At 40.0% G+C, this 12,594-nt stretch overlaps 1 protein-coding gene across 1 annotated transcript in view; it reads left to right on the top strand.

Annotated features, from left to right (window-relative positions):
• The window catches only part of frem2b (FRAS1 related extracellular matrix 2b), a 136,152-nt gene that overhangs the window by 64,623 nt on the left and 58,935 nt on the right, over positions 1-12,594 (top strand). Inside the window, exon 6 of the mRNA XM_038961809.1 lies at positions 6,142-6,288. Coding sequence (XP_038817737.1) covers positions 6,142-6,288 — 147 coding nt within the window. The remainder of the gene's footprint in view (positions 1-6,141; positions 6,289-12,594) is intronic.

The raw sequence follows: 12,594 nt of genomic DNA, 5'->3' as shown, positions 1-12,594 counted from the left end.
TCCGTACTGTGAGACACCTAAGAATGCGCTACAGGGAGGCAGGACGGACAGCTGATCGTCCTCGCAGTAGCAGACCACGTGTAACAACACCTGCACAGGATTGGTACATCTGAACATCACACCTGTGGGACAGGTACAGGATGGCAACAACAACTGCCCGAATTACACCAGGAACGAACAATCCCTCCATCATTGCTCAGACTGTTCGCAATAGGCTGAGAGAGGCTGGACTGAGGGCTTGTAGGCCTGTTGTAAGGCAGGTCCTCACCAGACATCACCGGCAACAACGTCGCCTATAGGCACAAACCCAGCGTCGCTGGACCAGACAGGACTGGCAAAATGTGCTCTTCACTGACGAGTCGCGGTTTTGTCTCACCAGGGGGTGATGGTCGGATTCCCGTTTATCGTTGAAGGAATGAGCGTTACACCGAGGCCTGTACTCTGGAGTGGGATCGATTTGGAGGTGGAGGGTCCGTCATGGTCTGGGGCGATGTGTCACAGCATCATCGGACTGAGCTTGTTGTCATTGCAGGCTATCTCAACGCTGTGCGTTACAGGGAAGACATCCTCCTCCCTCATGTGGTACCCTTCCTGCAGGCTCATCCTGACATGACCCTCCAGCATGACAATGCCACCAGCCATACTGCTCCGTTATGTGCGTGATTTCCTGCAAGACAGGAATGTCAGTGTTCTGCCATGGCCAGTGAAGAGCCCAGATCTCAATCCCATTGAGCACGTCTGGGACCTGTTGGGTCGGAGGGTGAGGTCTAGGGCCATTCCCCCCAGAAATGTCTGGGAACTTGCAGGTGCCTTGGTGGAAGAGTGGGGTAACATCTCACAGCAAGAACTGGCAAATCTGGTGCAGTCCATGAGGAGGAGATGCACTGCAGTACTTAATCTGGTGCCCACACCAGATACTGACTGTTACTTTTGATTTTGATCCCCCCTTTGTTCAGGGACACATTATTCAATTTCTGTTAGTCACATATCTGTGGAACTTGTTCAGTTTATGTCTCAGTTGTTGAATCTTGTTATGTTCATACAAATATTTACACGTTAAGTTTGCTGAAAATAAACGCAGTTGACAGTGAGAGGATGTTTCTTTTTTTGCTGAGTTTAGTGCACTATAGGGAACCCAAAGCCTTAATGTTACTATTCATCTCCTCCATTCTCCAATGTGTATCAAGCTAACATTAACAATGTTGTGTAAACTTAGAGACGATGCCAAGCTTTCTACAACAAGATCCTAACTTTAATCCAGCATACCCAGGAAGTTAGGAAGATCCGTCTTCTCTTAACAACATTTTAGTCGGTTAGAAGTCTCTTACAACAGCTGTGAGTGCTTATTAGCGTAGTTGTATAACTCTACGGGTTGTTGAAGGAGTTCTGGATGGAAACGAGGAGCTTGTAGCAGAGTTTCTGTGGTTGTCTGACTGCTGTGGTGGGGTAGAGCCGGGTGATTCATGTGGTAGGGATAAGGCCAGTAGCCGTCACAACTCTCCTGAGTTCTGGAAGGAAATGAGGACCTTGTGGCAGTTTTCCATAAAGAGATGGGTGGGAGATCTGTGGTGGGAGAGGGCCAGGTGATTAAGACCAGTAGACTTCACGACTCAGAGATCACACACACTGTGCTTACCTGTGGCATGGGTCTAGCTGCTCCCTCTGAGCCCTAGTACAAGGTAGGAAGATCTAACCACACACACACACTCCTCTGTTCCAGCAGAGTCAGGCAGAACACACACAGGGGAAAAGCTCTTTTCGCTCCAGCAGACGTCCTACCTGCAGGAGTTATTAAAGTAGTATGGCCTTAACCCCTGAGAATGGACAGGCTTGGGAAACATGGGGCCGGTGGCATGGATGTAGTTGCTTGGTTTACGTTCATATACAGTTGAAGTCGGAAGTTTACATACACTTAGGTTGGAGTCATTAAAACACATTTCTTGTTAACAAACTATAGTTTTGGCAAGTCGGTTAAAACATCTACTTTGTGCATGACACAAGTAATTTTTCCAACAATTGACAGATTATGTCAATTATAATTCACTATCACAATTCCAGTGGGTCAGAAGTTTACATACACTAAGTTGACTGTGCCTTTAAACAGCTTGGAAAATTCCAGAAAATGATGTCATGGCTTTAGAAGCTTCTGATAGGTTAATTGACATCTTTTGAGTCAATTGGAGGTGTAGCTGCAGATGTATTTCAAGGCCTACCTTCAAACTCAGTGCCTCTTTGCTTGACATCATGGTAAAATCAAAAGAAATCAGCCAAGACCTCTGAAAAAGAATTGTAGACTTCCACAAGTCTGGTTCGACCTTGGGAGCAATTTCCAAATGCCTGAAGGTACCACGTTCATTTGTACGAACAATAGTACGCAATTATAAACACCATGGGACCACGCAGCCGTCATACCGCTCAGGAAGGAGACGCGTTCAGAGATTAATGTACTTTGGTGCAAAAAGTGCAAATCAATCCCAGAACAACAGCAAAGGACCTTGTGAAGATGCTGGAGGAAACAGGTACAAAGGTATCTATATCCATAGTAAAACGAGTCCTATATCGACGTAACCTGAAAGGCTGCTCAGCAAGGAAGAAGCCACTACTTCAAAACCGCCATAAAAAAGCCAGACTACGGTTTCCAACTGCACATGGGTACAAAGATCATACTTTTTGGAGAAATGTCCTCTGGTCTGATGAAACAAAAATAGAACTGTTTGGCCACAATGACCATCGTTATGTTTGGAGGAAAAAGGGGGATGCTTGCAAGCTGAAGAACACCATCCCAACCATGAAGCACGGGGGTGGCAGCATCATGTTGGGGAGGTGCTTTGCTGCAGGAGGGACTGGTGCACTTCACAAAATAGATGGCATCAGGAGGCAGGAAAATGATGTGGATATATTGAAGCAACATCTCAAGACATCAGTCAGGAAGTTAAAGCTTGGTCGCAAATGAGTCTTCCAAATGGACAATAACCCCAAACATACTTCCAAAGTTGTTGCTTAATGGCTTAAGGACAGGCTTGTGGGCAGAACTGAAAACGTGTGTGCGAGCAAGGAGGCCTACAAACCTGACTCGGTTACACCAGCTCTATCAGTAGGAATGAGCCAAAATTCACCCAACTTATTGTGGGAAGCTTGTGGAAGGCTACCCGAAACATTTGACCCAAGTTAAACAATTTAAAGGCAATGCTACAAAATACTAATTGAGTGTATGTAAACTTCTGACCCACTTGGAATGTGATGAAAGAAATAAAAGCTGAAATAAATCATTCTCTCTACTATTATTCTGACATTTCACATAGGAATTCTTACATTCCTAACTGACCTAAAACAGGCAATTTTTACTAGGATTAAATGTCAGGAATTGGGAAAAACAGAGTTGAAATGTATCTGGCTGAGGTGTATGTAAACTTCCGACTAAAACCGTGTAGATGGAACCCATTACCATGGAAACAATCAGACTTTGAGGATCAGCCAGAAAACCGTCAGCCCTTGAGTTAGTTCAGCCGTATCCTCATCATCTCCACTTTATTTAGCTCTACCTTCGTCATCTTCACTTTGTTAACCTTCTTCTTCTCTGTTAGTTCAGCCGTATCCTCATCATCTCCACTTTATTTAGCTCTACCTTCGTCATCTTCACTTTGTTAACCTTCTTCTTCTCTGTTAGTTCAGCCGTATCCTCATCATCTCCACTTTATTTAGCTCTACCTTCGTCATCTTCACTTTGTTAACCTTATTCTTCTCTGTTAGTTCAGCCGTATCATTGTCATTTTCACGTTGTTCTCTCTGTTCAGAAGAAGACAGGTAGAGGTTCAGGCAGCAGTGAGGTCTGAGTTGGTTCATTGGTTCATGATAAAGTCATGAGGTGTTTTCTTCTGCCACAGAGTCTTCTTGACAGAATCAGATCTGATGAGTTTTGTCTCCTCTCCTGCAGTTCTCTCTCTTTGTCCTTTTGGCCATGTTGTGGTTCAGTATAGTTTACTCCATGGTTCAGGCAGTGATGTCTGAGTTGGTTCATGATAAAGTTATGTTTTCTTCCACAGTCTTCTTGACAGAATCAGGATGTCTAATGAGTTTAGTTGTGAACGAAAAACTACAGTTTCTTCTTCTTCTCTCTTCTCTCTTCTTCTTCTGACCTCTACTGTGTGTTTGTTCTGCTGGACCTGGTATGAAACACACACGCACACACACAATAAAACAATAACACCCTTGTGAATGTGTAGGTCTCACCCTCTCTTGAAAAAGAAAAGGCTACATAGCAGAGCGGTCGACTGGACATGACATATTTACTGACCATGACAACTGGAGAGGGGAAGGGCAGAATGGAGGAGAGGAGAGAGAGAGGGGAGGCTCAGTGGGGGGAGGGGAAGGGCAGAATGGTGGAGTGGAGAGGAGAGAGAGAGAGGGAGGGTAGGCTCAGTGGGGGGAGGGCAGAATGAAGGCAGAGAGCGCGAGAGAGAGAGAGAGACAGAGAAAGAGAGAGAGAGAGAGAGAGAGAGAGAGAGAGAGAGAGAGAGAGAGAGAGAGAGAGAGAGAGAGATATTATGGCCTCAGTAGTGGTGCCAACCCCAAACAGACTCAGCTGTCTGTAAACCCAGAACAATACCCTCAGCATGTGTACCAAATGCACCTTATTCCCTATATAGTGCACTTATTTTGACCAGGGCCCATAGGGACTACTGCTGGTTTTCTGTTCGACCTAATAATGAATTGCACCCACCTGGTGTCCCAAGCCTAATTCAGTCCCTGATTAGAGGGGAAGAATAGAAAAAAATCAGTGGGGATAGGGTGCCATTCGGGACTCAGGATGAGACCCTCCTTGTGGATTCTCTTTCATTCTTTCATTCCTCCCACCTCACATCTGCCAGCTGTCCAGCTGTACTGTAGAAACACCTGGGTCTGTAGCCCTCTTCATCCCTCCATTTTCTTTTCACTCATCATCCTTCCTCTCTCTGAATTCCTCCATCTCCCTCCTCTCCATTTTCTCCCTTCATTCACTCCATTCCCGTCATCCCTCATTTCACACTCTTCTGTTTAGGCTGAGGGGCTTGGAGCCACTGTTATAACCCTGATGTTAATGGCAATAGTGTGTGTGTGTGTGTGTATGTGTGTGCTTGCATGCATGCACGTTCATGCTCGCGCGCGTGTGTATGTGTGTGTGTGTGTGTGTGTGTGTGTGTGTGTGTGTGTAAGCGCCTACGTGCTATGACTTGTCATTTTGTGTGTGTTTGATGTCTGTGTGTGGTGTCACTCTCTCTGTGGTCGATACGGTAACAGGCAGTGCTGTCCTCCAGGAATACAGAGCTTTGAATTCCACTTCAAACAGGACTGATAAAACAACCCTGACACACACACACACACACACACACACACACACACACACACACACACACACACACACACACACACACACACACACACACACACACACACACACACACACACACACACACACACACACACACACACACACACACACACACACACACACACACACACACACACACACACACACAGACTAACCTTTATCTCCTAATTTCAATGAAGCCGATTAGACATTCTACTGCACTGATACCTCCCACTGAATATACTGGCAGTGAGGTTGTGTGTTGTTTGTGTGTGTCTGCTCATGCTTGTGTGTGTGTGTGTGTGTGGGCGCATGCATGTGCGTGTGTTTGTGCTGATACTGATGCCTCCCAACGAATATAGGCAGGCAGCCTAGCTGTCCTACAGGCACCCATAAAACCACCAGGTAATTATTCTAATGAGAAGATGTTGAGATAGGAACATGTCCTGAAAACGAACAGCTATTCCATTATAAATGTTTTGAAGTGCAAATAATGAGTTCAGAAACTCAAACGCTACCGTTGTCTTTGCTGAATGAATTCCCTCTCATGTCGATCTTCATTTTTGTTGTTGTTGACTGTTGTTGTTTACAAACACAAACATCTGCACAGAACAACACTAGCACGTGATATAATGTAATTTGTGGATTCTAATAAAGTTTTCCAAATGTGTGTGTGTGTGGGGGGGGGTTCCTGTATTCACTGTACTGTAATTCACTTGTCTGCTAAGTGGCACATAAGACACATTATTAAGTGATCCTCTCTGAGACTACTGATTGTATGTGTGTGTGTTTAGGAGGCAACAGGCTGAAGAACCAGGTGTTCAGGCTGAACTGGGCCTGGGTCTCCCTGGAGAAGGAGTACTATGTGGTGGACGAGGAGGCCAAGTATCTGGAGGTGGTCCTCAAACGACGAGGATACCTGGGAGAGACATCCTTCGTCAGTGAGTCAAACTACCTTATTATACACATCCTTATACACATTGCCTGCATCCCAAATGGCACTCTATCCCATCAGAGTCAGGACATCCATAGACATCATCATGACATCCTTGGCTCTATCCCTCCAGGGAAGCTCCACAGCTTTTCAGCCTTTCATGTTCATGTAGCAGATGGCTGAGTTAGCCAACTGTCACTCCTTGTCCAATTCACACATTTTCTAAAGGAAAGGGATGTTAATGGATGTCCTGACAAAAGTAGCGCACTCTTTATGCCATTTGGGACATAGCCTTGGAGAACAAATAGAAGAGTGCCATTTGGGATGCACACCAAAAATAGTGGCGGGTCAATCTCTTGACTCAGACAGAGCAGGGGAGGGACAGACAACCTCAGGGTCATACAGGTCACAACCTTTCATCCCTGACCCCTCTCCTCAGGGCAGGATTTACCCTTTTAGCCAACCCACCTGGGGACAGAAAGGACTCATGGGAGAGGTTACGCAGAGTTGGTAGTTATCAGAAAGACACCCGCTGTCGCCGAGTTAGACGCCTCTCTCTGTGAACCTTCCTTAACTTTTACTGTCCTGGACTGAATAGGGAGTAAACACAGTGCAACAAAAGATGGGACAGTAAACCATAGTTTTATATCACAAAGTTTATACACAGGGTTTATAACAACAGTAAACCTTAGTTTTATAACACAAAGTCTATACACAGGGTTTATAACAACAGTAAACCTTAGTTTTATAACACAAAGTCTATACACAGGGTTTATAACAACAGTAAACCTTAGTTTTATAACACAAAGTCTATACACAGGGTTTATAACAACAGTAAACCTTAGTTTATAACACAAAGTCTATACACAGGGTTTATAACAACAGTAAACCTTAGTTTATAACACAAAGTCTATACACAGGGTTTATAACAACAGTAAACCTTAGTTTTATAACACAAAGTCTATACACAGGGTTTATAACAACAGTAAACCTTAGTTTTATAACACAAAGTCTATACACAGGGTTTATAACAACAGTAAACCTTAGTTTTATAACACAAAGTCTATACACAGGGTTTATAACAACAGTAAACCATAGTTTTATAACACAAAGTCTATACACAGGGTTTATAACAACAGTAAACCATAGTTTTATAACACAAAGTCTATACACAGGGTTTATAACAACAGTAAACCTTAGTTTTATAACACAAAGTCTATACACAGGGTTTATAACAACAGTAAACCTTAGTTTATAACACAAAGTCTATACACAGGGTTTATAACAACAGTAAACCTTAGTTTTATAACACAAAGTCTATACACAGGGTTTATAACAACAGTAAACCTTAGTTTTATAACACAAAGTCTATACACAGGGTTTATAACAACAGTAAACCTTAGTTTTATAACACAAAGTCTATACACAGGGTTTATAACAACAGTAAACCTTAGTTTTATAACACAAAGTCTATACACAGGGTTTATAACAACAGTAAACCTTAGTTTTATAACACAAAGTCTATACACAGGGTTTATAACAACAGTAAACCTTAGTTTTATAACACAAAGTCTATACACAGGGTTTATAACAACAGTAAACCTTAGTTTTATAACACAAAGTCTATACACAGGGTTTATAACAACAGTAAACCTTAGTTTTATAACACAAAGTCTATACACAGGGTTTATAACAACAGTAAACCTTAGTTTTATAACACAAAGTCTATACACAGGGTTTATAACAACAGTAAACCTTAGTTTTATAACACAAAGTCTATACACAGGGTTTATAACAACAGTAAACCTTAGTTTTATAACACAAAGTCTATACACAGGGTTTATAACAACAGTAAACCTTAGTTTATAACACAAAGTCTATACACAGGGTTTATAACAACAGTAAACCTTAGTTTTATATCACAAAGTCTATACACAGGGTTTATAACAACAGTAAACCTTAGTTTTATAACACAACGTCTATACACAGGGTTTATAACAACAGTAAACCTTCGTTTTATAACACAAAGTCTATACACAGGGTTTATAACAACAGTAAACCTTAGTTTATAACACAAAGTCTATACACAGGGTTTATAACAACAGTAAACCTTAGTTTTATAACACAAAGTCTATACACAGGGTTTATAACAACAGTAAACCTTAGTTTATAACACAAAGTCTATACACAGGGTTTATAACAACAGTAAACCTTAGTTTTATAACACAAAGTCTATACACAGGGTTTATAACAACAGTAAACCTTAGTTTTATAACACAAAGTCTATACACAGGGTTTATAACAACAGTAAACCTTAGTTTTATAACACAAAGTCTATACACAGGGTTTATAACAACAGTAAACCTTAGTTTATAACACAAAGTCTATACACAGGGTTTATAACAACAGTAAACCTTAGTTTTATAACACAAAGTCTATACACAGGGTTTATAACAACAGTAAACCTTAGTTTATAACACAAAGTCTATACACAGGGTTTATAACAACAGTAAACCTTAGTTTTATAACACAAAGTCTATACACAGGGTTTATAACAACAGTAAACCTTAGTTTTATAACACAAAGTCTATACACAGGGTTTATAACAACAGTAAACCTTAGTTTTATAACACAAAGTCTATACACAGGGTTTATAACAACAGTAAACCTTAGTTTATAACACAAAGTCTATACACAGGGTTTATAACAACAGTAAACCTTAGTTTTATAACACAAAGTCTATACACAGGGTTTATAACAAAGTTTTTATGGCTGACTACTACTGGCACCACTGGTATTGTTTTCATTGTTTTTGTCCAGAATCCTAATACGTTCGGGATGTCAATAAAGCTGTGCTAGTTTGAATAGCTGAAGTTTGAGGTCAGATCAGATGGGTCGGGTGTATTGAGTTGTCCCTAGCTGTGTCTCACTGTGTATTTGCTAGCGTTGAGGCTGTGGTGTGTTACGTTGTTCCTTTGTGCATCCCAAATGGCCTGAAATATTCTCTATATAGTGCACTACTTTTGACCAGGGTCCATTGTTAGCCACAGGGCTCTGGACTAAAGTACAGCACTAAATAGGGAATAGGGTACCAATTGGGAAACAGCCCTGAGTCTCTGCTAGCTAATGATCTCGCTCTCTCTCAGGGGAGTATGCAGATAATATGCAGATAATATGCAGATAATATGACCATTAGACTATCTCAAGAGTCTGCCCTCTTCAAGAGATAATTCAAGTTAAGGAACTGTTCTTGAAGAACACAAAGAAGAGGGTTCTATCCCCCTTCTAATGGGCTGACTGATTAGCATTTCTGTTTACGACGATAAATAACTCAATTCCATACTGTGGAAACTTCTGAAGCTGTTTTAAAAAAATATTAAAGATATTAGTATTTGAGAGTACATGGATATATTTCTCAGACGAACATCATTGCATCAGTGAAATGTTCTGGCTCTCCAGCTGTGTGCTTATAGGAGGTTAGAACAGGACAGAACAGGAGAAATGTGGGTTGCATCCCAAATTGAACACTATTCCCTAGGTAGTGCACTACTTTTAACCAGAGACCTATGGTAGGCCACTATAGAGGGAATAGGTTGCCATTAGGGACACAGAACCTCTAGAAGCACACACCGCACACTGGCAGTCCTTTCTTTTTTTTCTTTTTTTTTTTTCTTTTTTTTTCTTTTTTTTTTTGGGGTGGATCAGCTTAATATTGCGGAAAGAATGTTGCTTCCAATGTAATTGTCTGCATCATTTCCAATCCCCCATATTTTTTGGGGTAAATATATATATCCATACACGCATGCATACATATATACATATATACATACACATACCTATATAGACATACATACTTTTTTAAAGAATATACCTTTATTATTATTCCCCGCAACCCTACCACCGCTCCCCCAATTGGAGTAAACTAATAAACACTTCTGCTTTTACCTTCAATTTATACATCTTATACCTATTTTACAGACACAGACTACTTTATAATAGTTCTCTCTTGTTTGTTCTTAGTCCTTCCTCTATTTCTGTTGTCCATCCAATTTTATTTCCACTTGTAACTGTGCTATTTCACAAAAGCTCCGCACCTATACACATTTCACAGATCCCGTATGCCCTACATTGTTTATCTTGTTATTAGTCCCACCCTTCAGTTCCACTCAACCCTTCCCATCTATCTTCCAACATCATCCATTTCGGATTTTTATTTGCCATATATTTTTCAACTGTGCTGTGATGCTTCACAAAAGATTTGAACCTTCCTATTCTCATAGCTTCTACAGATTGTAAATTAAAAATAAACATTTTTGCTAAATAATTATTATATTATTGATTGATTGACTATGGCTTTTCAAATCCCCCAGTATTGCTATCTGTAGCGTTAGTTCTAGGCAAATGTTGCAATTCTTCAGCCATTCCTGGACCTGTGACCAAAAACGAGCTACATATGGACAATACCAAAATAAATGATCTAATGACTCTGCCTCCTCACAACAGAATCTGCAGAGCTGGGAAGATTGTATACCCCATATATATAACATTCTATTAGTTGCAAGAATTTTGTACAGTAATTTAAATTGAAAAATTCGAAGTTTTGAATCCGGCGTTGTTTTGCGTATCAATTCATAAACCATGTGCCATGGAATGGGTACATCGAAAATCTCTTCCCAACTATTTTGCAATTTATATGGCACAGCTGTCAGTTTTTTGGTCCTTAAATGAAATTGGTATATGTTTTTATTTATCACACTTTTCTTTAACCATTTATGTTCTTTAATACAGGGCCGACATACAAGTTCCTTACTTTTTTCCCCTTCTACTTGCCTCTTCCATTTTTGTGGTAATGCTGCAATTAATTGGTTGTAATTTTGGGTAGAGCAGACATTTCCATATGTCTGTGTTAGCTGCATGTGTGACATAACTCCACCAGTCCTATTTATGATATCATTCACAAAAATTATACCTTTTTTAAACATTTCTTCGATAAATACAGTTTTTTTATCAATTACTATATTTGAATTTAACCACAATATTTGTTGTACTATTTGTTCCGTCCTTTCAGGTGGATTAAACTGAAATTGCAACCAACTTTCTAAGGCTTGTTTAAAAAATAAGGATATTTTGGAGATTATTTCCTTTTCAAACAACCGAAAGTGAGCAGGTGTAATCTGAATAAAGGGAAAAAGGCCCTTCTTGAACATAGGATGAGACATTCGTACCAATTTACTAGAGAACCAGTTTGGATTTAAGTATAACTTTTGTATGACTGATGCCTTTAGTGAGAGGTCTAATGCTTTAATATTTAATAATTTCTGCCCTCCGAATTCATATTCGTTATATAAATAGGCCCTTTTAATTTTATCTGGCTTGCCGTTCCAAATAAAATGGAATATTTTTTGTTCATATAATTTAAAAAGCAGGTCACTAGGTGTAGGCAAAACCATAAGCAAATAGGTAAACTGTGATATGACTAAAGAGTTAATCAGGGTGATTTTTCCACAAATAGACAAGTATTTTCCTTTCCATGGTAGCAAGATCTTATCTATTTTTGCTAACTTTCTATAAAAATTTATTGGAGTGAGATCATTTCTTTCTTTTGGGATTTTTATACTGAGTATGTCCACATCTCCGTCAGACCATTTAATTGGTAAACTACATGGCAATATAAAATGTGTATTTTTTAGTGATCCAATACGTAATATGGTACATTTATCATAATTTGGTTTTAATCCAGAGAGGATAGCAAAGGTATCTAGATCCTCTATGAGGCCGTGGAGAGACTCTAGTTGTGGTTTTAAAAGAAAACATGAATCATCAGCGTACAATGACACCTTAGTTTTTAAGCCACGGATTTCTAATCCATTAATATTAATGTTTGATCTAATTTTAACAGCTAACATTTCGATGGCAATAATAAATAGATATGCCGATAGTGGACAACCTTGTTTTACTCCTCTAGATAGTTTAAAACTTTCTGAGATGTAGCCATTATTTACTATTTTACACCTAGGGTTACTATACATAATTTTAACCCATTTTATAAGAGATTCCCCAAAATTGAAATATTCTAGGCATTTATATATAAACTCCAGTCGTACTTTATCAAAAGCCTTTTCAAAATCAGCTATGAAAACCAGACCTGGTGTCCCCGATATTTCATAGTGTTCTATTGTTTCCAGTACTTGCCTTATATTATCTCCAATGTATCGTCCATGTAAAAAACCTGTCTGATTAGGATGAATAATATCTGACAAAACTTTTTTTATTCTATGCGCCAAGCATTTTGCTAGGATTTTTGCATCACAAC

Source organism: Salvelinus namaycush, chromosome 23, assembly GCF_016432855.1.
Source record: "Salvelinus namaycush isolate Seneca chromosome 23, SaNama_1.0, whole genome shotgun sequence".
Classification (NCBI taxonomy): domain Eukaryota; kingdom Metazoa; phylum Chordata; class Actinopteri; order Salmoniformes; family Salmonidae; genus Salvelinus; species Salvelinus namaycush.
Note: the sequence above shows the minus strand (reverse complement) of the source record. Positions and strands in the feature narration are given on the sequence as shown.